At 39.3% G+C, this 19,401-nt stretch overlaps 1 protein-coding gene across 1 annotated transcript in view; it reads left to right on the top strand.

Moving 5' to 3' along the window:
- Window positions 1-669: 669 nt before the first annotated feature.
- slit3 (slit homolog 3 (Drosophila)) overlaps window positions 670-19,401 on the top strand; it is a 742,110-nt gene continuing 723,378 nt past the window's right edge. Inside the window, exon 1 of the mRNA XM_030145427.1 lies at window positions 670-1,412. Within this exon, the coding sequence (XP_030001287.1) occupies window positions 1,228-1,412 (185 nt within the window). The 5' untranslated portion in view covers window positions 670-1,227. The remainder of the gene's footprint in view (window positions 1,413-19,401) is intronic.

The following is a 19,401-nucleotide window of genomic DNA, read 5'->3' as shown; positions in this document are numbered from 1 at the left end:
TGGATCTGCACTCAGAGGGTACTGGCTCTAACTCTGCTTTTAGAGAGTAAACGTTCAGAGTAGGGACTAAGAATAGATGCAGGAGTGGCAGGACTTGTTACCACAATGACTTGTACTTATTTATAATCTGTTTGACATTTCAAATACTGTGAAGGTTGCATGCTCATAATTGAACATCTCTGCTTGGTCATCACAAACGCATTAATAAAAAAAGTTTGACTTAATGTAATCCAGCACAAAACATAATAAAATTAAAGGTTAATTTGAAGTTTAATGTGGTTCTGATAAATTCACTTTGATTTTCTTGCGCGTCTGCTTTTCATGGGCAATTACGCATTCAGCTGTTTGGAGAAAGTGTCTAAAATAAGACACGGATCAAAACCAGGATCACAGGATGGGTCGTTAGGATGATGTATGACCCTTGAGGAAAGAGTAAAGTTGCTGGGAAATTGTGTAAAATATGCGCCGACAGTGTTTGGAGTTGTATTCTGTGTGGGAAAGTGGCTCCGTTTGTTCAGGGGTGATAAGGGACGAGTGAAAGTTTGTGGAGCTCTGACTGTTTTCTGGTGACATCAACAGAGGGAGAGAGAGAGAGATAGGCAGAGAGAGAGAGAGAGTGAGAGAGTGGATTTTTGGGGAGACCTGACTCCACTTCTGTTCGCTCTCACTCTCACAACTTCCAGGCGTACCAGTCTGCGTTGCGCCTCCGCTCTCTCAACTTTCTTCTGATTACAACTCCTCCGCAACTCTCACTTTTTTTTTATTTTTATTCCCTGGCAGTGGAGGGATGTTCCTTGGAAGGAGGTTACACCCCAGCTGAACATTTTCACCTTGGAAAAAAAGTTTAGGAGTCAGGCTGATAACTTCTTTTCAGGGAGTTTGTGAATGGGGGGCATTTGGGGAGACTTTTACGCATCCCTCTGACTGACGCACGGTCGCATCTTTTCACTAAAACTTTCCAAAATCCACATTTTCTTCATATTTCTTTTTTTCTTCAATGGCAAAGGGGCACTTTAAGGAGATTCCGACTTCAGAGAAACTTTGGTGAAACTTCTACAGCGAACTTGATTTCATTCACATCAGTTCTTTTTTTTTTCTTTTTCTTTTTTTACATTTCTCAGACGCACAGTTTTTGACCTTTTCGGGATCCTTACTTCTTAAGTCTTGTTCCCCCTGTGGGTTTTCAGTCAGCCTTTCTTCGGGTTTGGAGTACTTTCAGTGGATATCATGCTTCCGACCGGACGGGGTAACGCGCTCTGCTGGCTTTGGGCTCCGGTTTTGGCGCTGCTGCTGTGCGCTGCAGCGGTGGATGGATGCCCACACAAGTGCAGCTGCTCTGGGTCGCATGTGGACTGCCAGGGTCTGGGATTGAAGACGGTGCCTAAAGGAGTACCGAGGAATGCCGAGCGCCTGTAAGTTGTTTTTTGAGTTTCTTGGCTGCATTTTTAATCATCATTCATTTAGAACATCACCATATGGAGGCGATGCGTCTTATTGCTTCTCAACACTCAAACTTCTCTGATGGATGTCAGAGGGAGTTTTAAACAGTCTGTAAAACTTACAGCCACGTTCAGCACTTTTTCTTGGCAGCACATTTAGAAATAAAGTGCTTAGGACGCATTATTGGACACTTCCACTACTTTCTAAACTTTAAAACTTCAAAAGATCTTAATGAAATCCTTGTGTTTTACTGTTTCCTATATGAATCCATAAATAAACTTCAGACTTCTGAGGAGTTTTTGCTCTCATCTGCAGTTTATAGTCATTATAGGGTAATATTTTTTTTTTTTTTTGCAGAGCATGATTTATTGTATGTCAAAGTCCCTAAAGATGAATGTGAACCTTCACCTCTCTACTACAATATAAAGACTTGACTATCAAAACTGTGCAGATCATTCCTGCAGGGCACATGTAAAGACAGATAAAGTTAATTTAGAGGCTGCTGCTGCTCAGACTTTGACTCAATTCCCTCTAGTAAGGATGGTTTTACTTTTTTAGCAGTTGTAGCTTCTCCTAAATAGAGTTACTATTGCACAAAACTGGAGAGATGTAAGCAACTGTGTGAATGTTGCATAAGAAACTGATCCAAAGTGAATAAATTCAATAAATCCAAGCCCTTTAGCAGACAGTCCTGAGGCAGGTTTGAGGGAGGGCATTTAAGTTTTTAAGCAGAGTGAAATGGAAGTTGAGATGAAGCCTGGGCTCCTTAAATTTTTTATATTCTTCACTGCTTGCTGAGCAGTGAGTCTTTTTCTTTTACGGTGTATAAAGTCATCCAAAGTGGCAGCAGATCCTTAGGAACTGTAGAAAAAAGGAAGTTTCTGAGGTGTTGCAAGCTGGTGACAGTTAGTTTTCAATGATATTCAGTCCTGAGGCGGTGACAGACCCCTGACGGACACTTCTGCCACCTTTAGCCTGATCTCGACACGCATACACCCCCGCAGCCACACACTTGTAATCACAAACGCACACCTATGCTGTTAAGGTATGGAAGTGATTATGCATGATAATGGAGCAGCCAAAAGAGCCGCAGGGGATCAACAACAGACCTAACCCTGAGACAACAAACACAATCAGTAGGCTGCAGAGGGAAGTGGGGGGTATGCATCTGTGTGTGTGTGTGTTTGGAGATGGTGGTGTAGGTGGTGGTGGTGGTGGTGGTGGTGGGGTGATTGGATCTGGACACATGATTTGCATGAGTGCTCGGATTTGTACTTTTTCACCCCAGTGTTTACACGATTTGTCTGCGTGTGTGCATTAGCTGCTGTGATTGCATCTTGCGTGAGTGTGAACAACACACCCCATACCTCTGCAATCCCACGAGGCCGCGCTGACCTCCCAGGACCTGTCGGCTTTTACGCAGCAATCCCCCGAAGACATTTACACCCAAGGAAAATAAATAATTAGAGCGGGCTGTGATGGGGAGGTGGGATAAGGGGGTCCCCTGCCTTTGGCCAGGGGTCCCCAGGGTGGAATATTTGGGGTAGCAGCGCCCCCTCCCACTGCCTTCACTCCAGAAAGTATGTGTTTATGTTTCCCTGATTTATCCAGGTCAGTGTTTCAGCTGTGACTTTGGCCAAGACTTGCTCTTTCCCTCCCTCTCTGCCCGCCTTCATCTTTTTCTCTCTCTGCAGATATATTTTAGGGAGTTTGAGATGGGAAACATTAAAATGGATGAGATTCCAGTTCTTAAAGTTACAGCTGTTTCTAAGAAAGACAGATGAGCATTATTGCCCTCAGCTGGAATTGTAGTTTGAGATCTAGAGGAGAAAGATCCACGTGGATGAGACTTCTTAAACCTTGCTGCAAAATGTCTTAATTTAAAGAAAAACAAGCTAATTTGGGATTGATTGATTTGTTCAGCTCACTTGATATCTATATTATCCCACAGGCAAATCAAATCCAATCAAATTTTATTTGTATCGTACCAAATCATAACAAAAGTTATCTCATGACACTTTAGATATAGAGCTGGTTGAAAGCAGACTCTCAATCCAAGCCAGGGAGCTTTGATTTGTAGCAATTGCAGCATTAAAACGTACATAACATGAGAAGTTGAAGCCAAGTCAAAAAGTCAAAAGCATTTTATCCTTCATTACTATCTTTGATTTACTACACTTCTCCATAATGTCTTCACTTCACTTAGCATTTTCCTATTTTGCACAAATAATCAGATTACCTCATGAAGAGAATAGGATGGTTCTTGCGCCAACATTAGTCACTCTAATCAAAAAGCAAAGTAAAAAAGATCACAAGACACATGGAACTAACATAACTCTTCACTGAAAACAGTTTTTATCACCATCTCGACTCAATAAAAGAAAAAAATCAAAAGAACTTTTGCCGGAGTTTGAAGAACGTCCCAAAAACAAATGTGCAGTAGAGGTACATGCCACCAGTTACAGGAAAACGGAGCAAAAAGCAAAGTAAAAACCATCATGATGTAATAACTCTGAAGAATTACCCAATGGGACATTTATCCTTCAAAAAAAAAAAAAAAAAAAAAAAAGAGTCTGCCGAGATGGAACGAAATCAATAAATATGGAAAACGGTTGGCAACGTAGAGCATGGAAATCAGCACGGCTCTTTAAACTTACGAAGTTGTCCCAGGTTGCTCTCTTTACTGCGCAGAGTAAAGGACGCCGAATCCACTCAGGAACTGCGTCCACCTGTCATAACTGCTGAATGAATCGCCCCATTTTTGAAATTTTTTTTTTTACCCGCCATTGTAAACAGAGCATTTGGAAAGGTTAATGAGAGACAAAACAATAGCGGCCTCGGCTGCGCACACGGACTCTCACATGCAGTGTTGAAGATTACCTCAGGCCAGTCGCTTCTGTAATGTCCTCCTTGGGAAGCCACTTGAGACCTCATTTGCATCTAATTTGAGTGGAGGATTTTGGGGGGAGGCTTAACAGGCTTAACGAGGCTGGATAAAATGAATTAGAAAACGGGGAGGGCTTTTTTTTCTCCCGGGTCCAATTCACACCTGCCCTCGGGGGAACGTACAGACACACACATGGATACTGACACACACTCACACTCTGGGGTGTTGATTTTCTAGAGCTGCAAATTCCAAACTGTTGCCCCAACTGCTGTGAAATGTTGGGAAATTCAGTGCTCCAAACTCTGGAGGAGGCCTTTAATTGGTTCAACTGCAATCACGACTTTTTTTGTGTGTGTGTGTGTCTCATTATATGCCTATACATGTGTTTCTGCTTTTGGAATTGAATTTATGTTACTCCAGCAAAGTTTATATACTGTGCATGATCGCATCATTACGTATCTTTTCAATATGTAAGCCTGCTGTTGGGAGTCCAGGCTGGAAGTGGTGAGCTGCCTGAGCCAACTTTACACAAACTAATCCACGCTTTAACCGCCTGTTTTTCTGTTCTTTCACTGCTTTGAAGAAGTTTTGGTAGGTTTTTTATGAGCAACACCTTTTCTGTTTTCTCTACCTTCTTGGCGCTTTCCTTCCTCTCTGGATTTCTCCTTCTGTCCCTCTTTATGTCCTTTATCTTTTCTGTTTTTTTCCCCCTCACCCTTCCTTGCCTCCTTCCCTACTTTCTCCACTATCCTCCCTCCCCCTGACCTCCACCACCTCCTCCTCCTCTAACTCTCACGCCTACAGTTTGCCAGCAGCATCTCTCCAGTAGAGTTTTCACAGCTCCCATTTCCCCTCAGCTTGCCAACCTACCACGGTGCACACCACAGTAGGATCCTGCCGCTCTGTGTGGAAGTGTGTGTGTTTTCATGTGTTTCTGTGCGCACAATGGACGCACACTTCCAGCCACTGCTTCTGGCTCTTATCAAAGCTTGGTGTTGATTGGTCAGTGGACGCTGTAACCACCACACCCTCAGCTATGAAACGGCATTCCATGGTGGGACAGGAATCCATGTGTGCACGCGTCTGTGTGTGATGGTTAAATGCTTTTTGGTACCAAACAGTGTCGGTAGCAGACCGGCTAATTTGGGCTGACACAGTTTTTGTCCCCTAATTTTAGAAAAAACGATTACATCAAGAGCAGGATGAAGTACTGTGGTGTTCACTTCAGTTTTGGCCCGGCTTCTCACAGTTGTATCCCGGGCCATTGCCTGAAGTCAGTGCAAGTAACACTGTGTTGTAAACAAGAGCTAGCCACAGCCAAGCAATCTGATAAGTCAAAGATGCATTCAGATGTGTTTCATAATTCCCATAAATCCCTACTAACCACGCTGTTTTGGTATTTTGCCAATCATTGTGGAAATCAGGGAGTTAATTAGTGCAGTGTTTTGTTTGTGCGCTATTTCTGCATATGTACAGTGCTTTGAGGAGAGCTTCAGTCAGCACACACGCTTTGGTAACTGTTGAATAAAAGCCATCATTCACTGAAGAGTGTGCTTTACTGTTATCGTGGGTATGATGGTGATGTAATACATCTGAAGAGCAGCCGAGTGTTATTGCTAAAGCAGACAAGTCTAAACTAAGAAGTAAAACCACAATGAGCTCGCTGTTCTCAAAGAGCCTCTTAATATCACGCCTATCATCTGTGGCCATCTCGTGGTAGCATTTTGTGCCCTTCCAACTATGTTTAATTCAGTTATGTGATGCCAAATGGCACGAGTGAGGGTAACCAATATTTAGGCTCCAATTCTAGGTCAGTGGGTGATATTCTCTAGCACAAGTTTCTCCAGCATGCGGGCAGTTGACCTTTCTATATAATGACTTTCAGTCTGTCAAAGCGGCAGCCAGCTGGCACTGACAGTGGGCACTGCCCTTCTGGGAAAGCGAGCAGGCTGGATGCTACATTAAAACATACACTCATGCAAACACATATTTTCTGCACATTGACTCACAAAAAATACAGAATTCTAAAACGGGGAAAGATGTGCACGCGTGTGTTGATGCTGAACATCAAGAAAGGCCCAAATGAAGACATACAGTTAAACACCATGAACTAAATGCATCCACTTACATGCATTTGTGCTGTATTTTGTAGGGAGGCCCTGTCCCCAGCCGTCACAGCTATATGCCAAACCCAAACCCAATATACTGTAATTCTAAACTTGACCCTAAAACCCTAAAAATTCCTCAGGAAAATTACGGTTTATTTCATCTCGGGTCTTCTGTTTGTAGTTTGATCAAAATTTTGATCAGTTATTATAAAATTGCACTAACCAAAGTGGAGTAATCATAGAGAATCGGGAACATGGATAAAACGCTACAGCGAAATCTGATGAAGCAAGAAACATGAGCAGTTAGACCATCGTCAGACAAGTTCCAAACATGGCAGTAGTGTTTCAGATTATTTGAACCGCTTTGACTGACAAACCAGTAAGAATCAGACTTTGCACAAGGAAAATTCAACCTGTCTCCCAGTAACGGTACAAAATCACAACAGAAACTTGGTCTGTGCACTACTACAGTGTGCAAATGATGGGGAAAATTAGGCACCTGACGTCCCATTTGCATAGGTGCACGGTTAACTACAGTCATGGGCTGAAGTTCTGACAGTGGCACAGATTTTGTTGTTTCAGGCTTTGCTGCTTCACTTTTTTCCATATGTTTCTGAGGTGCATTGAAAACCAATTACAAGCATTTTACAAGTTTCAAAGACTTTTACTAGCAAATAAATCACATGTATGCAAAGAGTCAGTTTGTGACAGTGTCGGAACGTTTGGCCACGATGATGTAAGGAAAATCTACAGTGAAAATCTGGAACATTCAGAACTGTGATGGCGATATGACCCTCCAGACTACCTTTCAACCACCTACTGTGCAATCAATACTTACTACTTTCTGACCACAATATAGTGCAATTTTTAGTATTTCATTCTGTATATATAACTTATGTTATCTTAGGATACACACATTTATTTATTATGGAAATCTATTGTTTTTATGCTGTTTATTCTATGTATATGTTTGCACTGAAGGAGCTGCTCTTAAATCTCATTATATATGTGTATAGTGACAATAAAGGCATTCTATCTATCTATCTATCTATCTATCTATCTATCTATCTATCTATCTATCTATCTATCTATCTATCTATCTATCTATCTATCTATCTATCTATCTATCTATCTATCTATCTATCTATCTATCTATCTATCATTTTCCTTCCTCCATCCATCATCCATCCATCCATCCATCCATCCATCCATCCATCCATCCATCCATCCATCCATCCATCCATCCATCCATCCATCCATCCATCCATCCATCCCTTTCCTTCCTTCCTTCCATCCATCCATCCATCCATCCATCCATAACATTCCTGTTATTCTCACTTCATTCTGACTGTGTTTAACCTCTAATGGAAGTAAATTATTGTGTACTTTAGACATTATCGGTTCAGTTTTAAAGTCATGAAGTTTTTGCCTCCGAAAAATGCCTTCTCATAGTTTTGTTAATTCCTGAACCTGCATACGTCTGTGGTGTACTGGCCTTCACCCACTTGTAGCCAGGATATCTAACTAACTAACTAACTAATACCGGTCTATCTGATTTGATTGGCAAAGTGTTTATACTCTGACTGTGTAAATAAACTTCTGCATTTCAGGATGTATTTTGCACTCTGTGTTTCATATTGCAATGAAAATGAAAATATGTTTGATCGGTAAAACCCACGAGAAGTCAGAAGGAGTCAAAATGTCCACGTTACAAAAATATTCTTTCCCTTCTAGTTAAAATTCGTCCCCGCAAAAGCAATACAGAGAAGAAAACAAATACAGGCACACACACATCATCATTAAGCGGTACAGGCACACTCACACACACACACACACACATGCAAACACCGTCATACTTTTCACTGGATTAAACATGCAATCGGTTGTAGATGGAAACTTTGACATAAAACGGCAGAGAGAGTTACTGTGTCACCGAGAAAGTACCTCGAGTCACGAATGACCTTCCGTGACTTTGTGCTAAAACAGAAGTTCTCAGATCAGAGGACTCGCGAGTGTGTGTCATAATACAACGCCAGTCTGGATTTGTGAGTGTGTGCGTGCATGTGTGTGCGCCGTACGCTCGCAGTTGTTTGATCTTAACAAGCTATGCCACTGTTTTGTTAGGCCACTGTCACCAAAGCAACACATTATATCCCTTCTGCAGAGACTTTCATTTCTACGTGTGTGTTTTTTTGTGCGCGCATGCCTCTGCTTTGCATATGTGTGTGTGAGTACGTACACGTATGCGATTGCGTGATGCAATTGAGTGTGAGTTGAGCCGTAATTTTCCTGTTTCGCTGCAGCGTTTAGCTAAGTTTAACGTGACAGACTGTTTATATTTTAAGCAGAATGGAGAAATTCCTCTCAAACTTTATACTATTCACTTCCATAGTCGCACATTCATCCTCTTTTCCCTTTCCCTGACTCGTCCCAAGGAAGCAACAGCCCTTGTTCTTGTCAAGTGGCCTCTCAAGCCGCCAAATTATCTCCTCATCCCCTACCCCACCCATTCACTTTCAGTCCAGCGGTGGTTCATGTAGACAAAAGGAACGCAGCTCTGTAAACTCCAGCGAAGAAAAGAGCTAACCAAACACAGCGCTGCTTTACAGCCCTCTCTGCTTGTGACTCTGACGGAGGGGGATGCTCGCAGGCGACTCCCTAATGTGGTCAAGCCTGCATGGTTAACAGCAACACCAAACTATGAACTTCTCGAGGTTGAGTGGCATTAACGCTGAATAGAGAGCATCAGGGAGGGAGACATAAATTGTTCCAGACACAGCACAAAGCGATAGATAATTGAAGACAGTGAGAAGATGCAGCACCACCCCCCACTCCCTCACCTCCTCCACCCCCTTAAGATACAAGGGATGCGATGCAGTGATGAAGACATGTAAAGCATGGAAAGACAAAGGGAAACGTATAGACGAAGGGTGAAATAGGGAGGCAGCGGAGCAGAATGGTAATAAATACAAACATTAGAAGTAAACCGGGCCAGATGTAGAGTGGGTTTCAGACAGTGGAGCTCTATTGTGCTTCGGTTCAACAGGATTCCCCTTTATGGGCCGAATCTGGGTGTCCTTCTGTTTGCTGTCGGGAAAATATTTTAATGACTAAAGCCTCGTTTATCGTCAGTTTCTCTGCTCCTTTTCACCTACTTGTCATCTTCCGCCTCCTGAAAGAAATTGTCGCTTTGTTTAGCTCCTCGCATTGTTGACATTCTAGACTAAAACCTTCCAGCGGCTTTCAATAAACAGCCTTTTTTTAACCGGCCGTCATGTTAAATGTCAAGTGTCACAGTGTTTTTGAGAAGCATGCGGGAATCCTACACAAGAAACCATCTCCAACTGTGGGATGCAGCGACAGTAAATTCATTCCAATGAGCCAAACTCTTGTCTTCCCAATAGATTTCCCCTGGTGGTTTTCGCAAGTGTTTGTTATTGTTGCGTAAATTGTACTGGGAATCATTGTGTTGCTGTTTTCTGAGAACATGTGTCTTGCTTTTTTGTGCAGGTGGTAGAAGTTTAAGCTTTGTATTCATTTTTCCATCCAAGGGAGAGTTTTATGACTTATGTATGTGCAGCCTTTTGTGATTGGAGATGAATCATGTTTGTTTTTTCAGTAATTTTACATATAATCAGAAAAAAATGCAAGCAAGAAGCTGAATCTGTAGCTTCATAATGTCAGAGCTTGAGTGTGTGAATCCATAACGTACTGATTTAACCCCTCTGTGGTGGATAATGAAGGGAAAGGGTGGAGTTTTAGCCCTTGGTATGCATATATACGCTTCCTCCCATACGTTTACAGTGTGTTACATGTGTGATTGTATATGATGTGAATGCCTTAGATCTCCCAGTGATGATTGCTGTGTATCCCAGGGAGCAGTTCTGTAATAAGAGAGAGTTCACTGCCTATTAGTATCACTATGACAGAGATTCAAAACAGCAGTAAACGGTCACACAGGAGACCGAATGTTCCACAAAACCCCCCAAATTTTCCAAAACTTGTACACTCATTGTAGACAATACACGGATTGCCAAGGCGGACTGGGACAGAATGTGACTTTCTCTTGAATGCTTTCCATGATTACGTGTTTTGGTTTGAAACTCTTGTACTGTATGTATGACATGCCGTCTTTACACGGTGACTGAGAACATGGACTTTGACGGTTTCACCAGGCTCAGTAGATGTACTTGACTGGGATTTTCATGAGTTTGATCAAAACCTGCCTCCACTGCCTTAGGAAACTGGCACACTTCCACATTGTCCGAACCATTTTAACTTTGTTTTATCGTCCTTTTATTGAGTCGGTTTAATCTTTTTGTCTGGTGGCGTGCTTCGGTCAGACCTCAGTTGCAGAGAAACTCACTGAATCAAATAGTCAGATGGTCCAGTCGCCTGATTGGTGAGTCCCAGTCTTGTCCCGCCTCCCTGTACACTAAACACGTCCAGAGGAAGGCTTCATCGGTTCTTAACAATGACTCCCATCCTTTACCAGGTGAATTTCAACTCCTTTCCTCTGGATGGAGGTTCTTAGTCCCAGGTGCAGGACACAGCGTTTATAAAAACAGCTTTGTTCCTGTCGCCGTCACTGAGCTCAATAAGAAATAGTGACGTTGCACTTTACTAACTTATTTAGTTATTTATTCCATTTCTTTGCTCTATTTACTATTATTGTGACTTCAAATTTTTTAAATTTTTTAATTGTAGGTTCTTATTCTGGTTTTTATCCCAGATTGTTTTTATCTTTTCTGGTTTTTATTGTGTTTTATTGCATCTTGTATTTATTTATTTGATCTTACCTATTTTATTTACTTATCCATGCTGCTATACCGATGAACGGTGGAACACTGAGCACTTTTTGTCCTGTCTGTAAGCGTGATCAAGTGCCTGTCTTACATGTTTAATGTATGTGTTGTTGTAATGCCAAGGCAATCACCTAGACTGTAAAACAAATCTACCTACGGGTATAAATAAAGTAACCTTGACCTTGACCTTGACCTGAAAGCGCAAAAGTTTATGTCAATAGCTTTGACCTGTTTGGGCAGAATTTTTTACATCAACCATATGGTGCTCAGGCCTTAACCCTTAGGGGTCTGAGCCTATTTTGGCCGTTTTTGAGTACTTTTGATTTTGCATTCTGGTCATTCAGTATATTCAGGTTCAGCTGTACTCATTTTATGGACACTTAACTTTCCTGAACCTAGACCTGACCCACTGAAGCAACCCCAGATCATAACATTCCCCCACAGGCCTGTACTGTAGGCACTAGGCATGATGGGTAATCACTTCATCACTCTGGTCAATCTGGACTCTTTTTCTGTTGAAACACAGTCTAATCTTTATGCTCGCTATCAAATTGATGGTTGTTTAAGAAATGAGAAGCTCCTCACTGCATCAGTCAAAGGCTTAAAGAACTGGTTGCAGCTGAAACAAGGAAGGATCTTATCTATTTTCTTATTTAACCCTTTCATGTATGAATTATGAGAACCTTAGTCAAGATTTTTTCTTGAGTGTTTTTTTCCTCCTTAGGCATGAAAAAAACAATGCACTTGACTTTTTTGCATGGAGTTACAAAAATGTCCGCTCAGCTACACCATGGATTTAATTTTTGAAGCAAAGAAAAATGTATTTAAAACCCAATATCATAAAGTGATATGAAAACATTTTTAATGCTGCTAATCTGATGTTTTCTCACATTTTAACATATTTTAATACTAGTTATTACTCACTTCATGGAGAAAAAAAAATATATATATGAAAAACCTTTGTATTACAAAAAAAAAACCCTGTTAATTATAGTCTAATAACAATTAGCAACTGATTTACACTAAACATGTTAGTGCAGATCAGGTTTATCAAGAACAGCAAAGTTACAGTGATGCTAGGAATGTCAGTGTATTATTATGGGATTGTGCATAAGTGTCCACTGTGTTGGCTGATATGGAACTAAAGCACCAAAACCCATGAATATATAAGAGAACAGCTGGAGAAGAACTGTCCGCTGGAGTGACCACTGTGCATGAAAGGGTTAAATACAGGAAGAGACTTTTTTTTGGCTGGGCTGCGTATTTTACCTGTCAATACCTGCGTATTTGCTGTTAGGTTTTTATGTCTTAGGTAAAATCGGATACTAGATGATTTTTCTCCTTATGTGAGCTGTGTAAAACCTTAAAACACACCCTATCTACTCTCTGAAATATTAAAGATTTACAAGATGTAAATTAATCTGAGATACGGCGATATTTGGGTCTGACATTATTAACGAACAGTAAGGGTTAAAGAAATATCTCACACACAAAAACATCTTTAGAGTAAAAAGACTTTTTTGCAGCTGACATTTATTATTACTGACCAGAATAAAGGTGCATTTTAGAAGGATTCAGTCTTTCCAATTAGAGATATTCAAGTCATCTGGTAGAAATCCTCCATTGCAGTATACTAAATAGCGGGGAAAAAAAAGAAAAAAAAAAAGCATTGTCAGTTTTTCAGGTGTCGTGCAGGCCTTCTGTGCCTTCTTTATTATTACTGACCAGAATAAAGGTGCATTTTAGAAGGATTCAGTCTTTCCAATTAGAGATATTCAAGTCATCTGGTAAAAATCCTCCATTGCAGTATACCGAATAGTGGGAAAAAAAAAAAGAAAAAAAAAAGCATTGTCAGTTTTTCAGGTGTCGTGCAGGCCTTCTGTGGAGCTTCTTGACGCTGGCCTCCTGTTCTGCTGACAGACGAGTTGTAGAGCAAGGAGCTCAGAGGAAAAGGAAGAGGGCAATTAGGATTCTTTGCGTAACTGGGAGATTTAGAGAGCGAAATTGAGCATACCTATCTGAGAGGGAGAGAGAGAGAGAGAGAGAGAGAGAGGCCGAGAGGAAAGAAGAGAAAGTGAAGCGGTACAAGGGCTTTGTGGAAAATAACAGTAGATAAGGACAGGAAGCGAATGCATTCAGAACCTAAACATTGGCTGGAAAACAACAGAGGATGAAAGAAAAGGGAAGGATGGAAGGAGGGAGAGATAAGAACACAGCTCCAGATAGTGTGAGAGGAAAAAGAGAAAAAAAAGAGATGGAAATGTCTCTTTTAGAGGTAGCACCACAGAGGAAACAGTTTGCACTAGCTGTAGTTGTTATTCCTCGTTGTTGTCTTTACATCTTCATTGTGGTGAAGGAAGACAATGGTGCAAAAAAAAAAAAAAAAAAAAAAAAAGTAAAAATAATGCAGAGTAGGACAGGGAAGTAAAAGAAGGAGGATGTTAACCCATGAGGGCCCCTCGGCTTTGGAACAACTGACCTGAGGAGATAAGACCCCCAGTCAGGAACTACTTTTAACTCCTCAACCTGTTTTTACAGACCGGCTTTAATTGATTCCATCCTTTTCACTTTTTTTTCTTTTATATGCGTTTTCATTTGTGCTGTTAGTTTCATTATAATATGATCGGTTTGTTCTTTTAATTGCTTTTGGGGCTGTTTGTTATTGCCTCCGTAATCTGGCTGTTTTGCTTCCTGTATCTACTTTACTTTTGGATTTTCCCATATTTATTTTGTCTTTCACTGCAGTTCGTTAGTTTTAAAGGTGCTGCATAAATGAAGTTGCTGTTATTATTAATTTTAACCCAACCAGCAAATTAGAAACTCATCATTATTATCTTATTAAGTAATGTGGGGGAATGTATCCTTAAAAAGTTCTGAACGCTGACACTCAAAGGTCTTAAAGGAGTGATATTTTGCTTTTTTGTACTTTATTTTTTATTGCTTTAATATAAAATACAAAACAAACAAAAACAATCACAGGTCACAGGTACATTCAGACATTTACGTACTGCAAGTTTTGTTCAGAGATTCAGATTCAGATGTTTTTTTCGTGCACGTAGAAAGAAAAATATACTATACATCAACAGTTTACAACACATGTACATGATAGGGAACCCTAAAGAAGCCAGAGTGCAACTGACAACATCCTGTTTTTTACATTGCTTCTTCAATTTTTTATTTTTTTTTTTTACAATACTTTTTCCATGTGTTTCTGAAGTATGTTTGAGAACAATTAAAAACATTTTACAAGTTTCAAAGACTTATTTCATTACATTTATGCAAAGACTCATTGACTAAACTAAACAGAAATAAACTCCATCCATCATTATTTTCTTTCTGTGGCATCACTAAAAAACAAGTCACTGTATTTTTTCCTGGCTATAATTAATCATATGTGTCGTGTAGGGCTTTTTTTTTTTTTACCATAAACATGTGCTTGAATAAACATGAATGCTTTTTTAAATTTGTCAGCCTAGCCTTTTGCTAGTTTGTCACCCATCTGTGTTGGCAGTTAATCATGCATTAAGTTTATCACTGTTTTATCAAGAAACTCATTTAACCCATAAAGATCCAAATAACCACTGGCGACCAACAGCACCTGCTAATATAAAATGTTTAATACCTGTTGATCCACTAATCCACAGGTGTCAAACACGCGGCCCGGGGGCCAAATTCGGCCCGCCAAAGGGTCCAATCCGGCCCCTGGAATGAATTTGTGAAATGGAAAAATAACACTGAAGATATTATCAATCAAGGATGTTCAATCTAAAGTGGGTCAGACCAGTAAAATACTATCATAATAACCTATAAATAATGGAGAAAAAAAAGCTAATTTTTCTTTTTGTTTTAGTGTCAAAAAAGTTACATTACACAAAAATGTTTACATTTACAAACTAGCCTTTCACAAAAAAATATGAACAAACTGAAATGTCTTAAGAGAAGTATGTAGTATTTTAACAATATTCTGCCTATTATTAAATGTTTTGTGCATTTGTAGATCCACTGTGATCTGTACGTTCTGATGCATATGTATAAATAAATGATAAACTGAGGTGTAATATTGTTAAAGTTACACTGATTTTTCTTAAGAATTTTCAGGTTGTTCATATTCATGTTCGGTTCAAGTACGGTTCGAAGATGTAAACATTTTAATTACGGAATTTTACTTTTTTTCACTCAAAAACATAGAGAAAACTTTGGGGTTGATATTATTTATAAATTCTTATCCTATTATTTACATTATTTTATTGGTCCGGCCCACTTGATAACATATTAGGCTGTATGTGGCCCCTGAACTAAAATGAGTTTGACATCCCTGCACTAATCCTATCCATACATGTAAGTAATTGGTGTAAAATACAGTTTGTCATCTTTTTATGGTCATCAGATATGACCCATTTGGACGTTCAGAGGCTCCGTAGTTACCGTGGAAACACCGTCATCTTCTACAACATTGATTCACCAGTAAAACCCATGGAGTTGGATCAATGACAGTGGTTAAAGATGATTGGTTTATGTTCAGTTAATGATGTATTTTTCCATAAAAGTCCCTTTTTCTTCTTTTTTTTTTTTTTTTCTGTTTTTGATATAGTAACCCTCAACTGAAATCTGAGCTTTAATGAACATGTACATGATCACAGTACATTAAATATAGGAAAATACCTAATTTTCACTTCAAAATGCCAAATACGGGGCATGATATTACAATAAACAGTGATACACATTAAACATTGGTTCACCAGTAAAACTCATGCAGTTGGGTCAGTGACAGTGAATGGACACACATGTTTTTACATTCAGTTATTGATATATTTGATGAAAAAGCCAGTTTTTCTTCTGTTTTCTCTGTTTTGATATAATAACATTGAATTTACTCTGATTTCACGAAGATCTAAATAAAATATAGGAAATTAAATACAAGACGTAAAATATTATAATAAATGGTGATAAATCACTTAAGAAAGGTTAAATAGAGGGAAAAATTCCTTTGGGAACTGACATTAACCCTCTCATGCATAGTGGTCACTACAGTGGACAGCTATTCTACAGCTGTTCTCTTGTATATTTATGGATTTTGTTGTTGTAGTTCCATATCAGCCAACACAGTGGATGCTTATGTATCATCCCATACACTGACATTCATACCATTACTGTAAATTTGCTGTTCTAGATAACCCTGATTTGCAGTAACATGTTTGACTGTAAAAAAAAAAAAGAAAAAAAAGCTGATTGTTATTAAACTGTAATTAAAATTTTTTTTTTTTGTAATTTTTTTTTTCATGTATCTACTGATATACTATGTGACAATGCTGCTAATTGGATGTTTTCTCACATTTTAACAATACCTGCATGGAGGTAATATGCAAAAAAAAAAAAAAAAAAGTTAATTACAGTTTAATAATCAGCTTTTTTTTTTTTTTGCATATTACCTCCATGCAGGTATTGTTAAAATGTCAGAAAACATCCAATTAGCAGCATTGTCACACAGTGTATCAGTAGATACATGTTTCTTTGCTTCGAAAATTAAATGCATGATTTTGTAACTCCATGTAAAATCGGTTCATAAAAAAAAATTCAATCACATTGTTTGTTTTTTTCATGCCTAAAGAGGAATAAAAACACTTAGGAAAAAAGAATCTTGATTAAGGTTCTCATAATTCATGCATGAAAGGGTTAAAGTAACACTGGGTCTTTGTGGGTTAATATTTTTCCTGTAATGCTGCTCAAAACTACTCGTCTCCATTGCTGCAAACTGTCAAAGTCAATACAAATAAGCTAATATTAATAAAAAAAAGTCCACCGACATGTTTGGGGGGTTTGTGCCTCCTGTATTTGCCTTATGTTTCATGGTTTATCAGAGTCATTGCTCTATCATTGAACTGTCATTTACTCCAGATTCCTGTCTAATAGCCGTCTGTCTCTCTTAAGTAGTAAATGTTTGCTATAAGTGAATCCCACCCCTGCAGACCACATGTACTGTATGTGTTTGTAAAGTCAGTTTCCACCAAAGCCTCCCAGACTGTAAGGTTGACTGGTTTCAGTGGTGTTGGCTGAGATAAGGTGGGATCTGTCTCTGCGTGTGTCCGTGTGTTTGTTCTGTTTCTTATATTAATTCCCTTGAACACCTGCTGTTTGCATTCTTGTCTTATCCTCTGGTCGCAAACACACTCGCATGCATACTTTACCTCTGTCTGCGATGGAAACAATCAGCGTCAGGGCTTTGTACTCAGGCCACTTGTTAGTTGTCTGACCGCCAGCTGGTCAGTTAAATTTAAGGCTGAGTTAAGCTTTACAGCTGGGTGGAGTAAAACACCAGGGCTTTAACAGGCCAGGTGTGGCGTTATGTCATTCAGATCATACTGAAACCCCATGTCTGGACATTTTGGTAAAACTACAGACAAATACAGAGTATCTATAACAGCGGTGTCAGTCATTTTAGTTCAGGGGCCACATTAACTCTGTCATGCATAGTGGTCACTCCAGTGGACAGTTCTTCTCCAGCTGTTCTCTTGTATATTCATGGGTTTAGTTGTTTTAGTTCCATATCAACCCACACAGTGGGCGCTTATGCATCATCTCATAAACTGCAATTCATACCATTACTGTAACTTTGCTGTTCTTGATTGGTTCTCGAGTGGAAATCAATTGTTAATTGTTATTTTTTGCATATTATCTCCATGAAGTGAGAAATAATTAGTATTAGAATATGTTAAAATGTGAGAAAACATCCGATTAGCTGCATTAAACATGGTTTCATTTCACTGTTTTCATATCACTTTATGATATTGGCTTTTAAATACAGTCTACTCTCGTTAAACCGCCCGCCGTTATACCGCCATTTTCGCTCACCGTCGACCAAAACCATTGCACAAAAATCCCCAATGCATTATTCCATTAGCTACCGCCATTTCCGCCTATCGCCATCCGCCAGCCCAGTTCCATGCACAAACAACACTTATACCATTGATTTCCCGACCGTTATACCGCCAGCGTGATTGCCATCGAGTACACATAAATTTTAACAATGCACTGAAACAAACGCGCCAGACGCTGATCGCGACAAGCTACGAGTAGGTCTACGGAACGGCCACCGTTCATTTATCGCTGAACACTCAGTAGGTCAGGATGTCGGGAAGAGGACGTGGGATTAAGCCAAAGCCTCAAGATGATGGGGTGTCATTTCCCGACACGGTATAATAATGCTTAAAATGTTTCCCCACTTTAAATGATCCCTTACAACATAACAGAATCAAGATTTATTTAGAAACGCAATTAGAACGGGTTAACGGAGGCAGCATAGACATCATATAGTAAAGACATGCACATTATGGACGCAACCCGTTGTAACGCCATTTTCGCTATACTGCCAATTTGGCCGTGAATGGAAGTTGGCGGTATAACGAGAGTAGACTGTACATGTTTCTTTGCTTCAAGAATAAAATTCATAGTGTAGCTGAGTGGACATTTTTGTAAATCTTTGTAAAAAAAAAAACAACAAAAACCTTAATGTCATTGTTTTTTTCATGTCTAAGGAGGAATAAAAACAGTCAAAAAAAACAAACGAACAAAAAACCTCAACTAAGGTTGTCAAAAATTCATGCATGAAAGGGTTAAGCCAAATTTGATCTGAAGTGGGCCGGACCAGTGAAATGATAACATAATAATATATAAATAATGTCAACGCCAAACTTTCTGCGATGTTTTAGAGTGGAAAAGTAAAATTATGCGATGAAAATGTTTACATCTACCAAACCATGGGAAAAATGGGAAAATTATGTGAAAGAATACATGCCAAATAATACCATGGTGATATAAAAGGAGACTATTTGATTTAATATGCCCTTTTTTACTTTTTAGTTTTATTTGTATTAATATCGCTTGTCATCTTTCTTTTCTATCAAATATTATACAAAGTTAGATATGTCCATGTTGTTCTCTCTCCGGATGTTGAAGAAAAAAAAAAAAAAAAAAGAATCAGTTCTAATTCCTAAGAAAGTTAGACAGAAGCAACCAGAAATGTATGAGCCTCACTGAACCTTGTTTGATGGAGAATGTGTTTTTAAATATGTACACAGGGAGGAATATGTAACAGATTAATGTGACTGCATGATGTGTCTCTTATGCTTCAATAAAAGCAAAATTTAAGAAAAAGGAAAAAAAA

Source organism: Sphaeramia orbicularis, chromosome 10 (assembly GCF_902148855.1).
Source record: "Sphaeramia orbicularis chromosome 10, fSphaOr1.1, whole genome shotgun sequence".
Taxonomy (NCBI): domain Eukaryota; kingdom Metazoa; phylum Chordata; class Actinopteri; order Kurtiformes; family Apogonidae; genus Sphaeramia; species Sphaeramia orbicularis.
The sequence above is the reverse complement of the archived record's forward strand: the minus strand, read 5'-3'. Positions and strand labels throughout refer to the sequence as shown.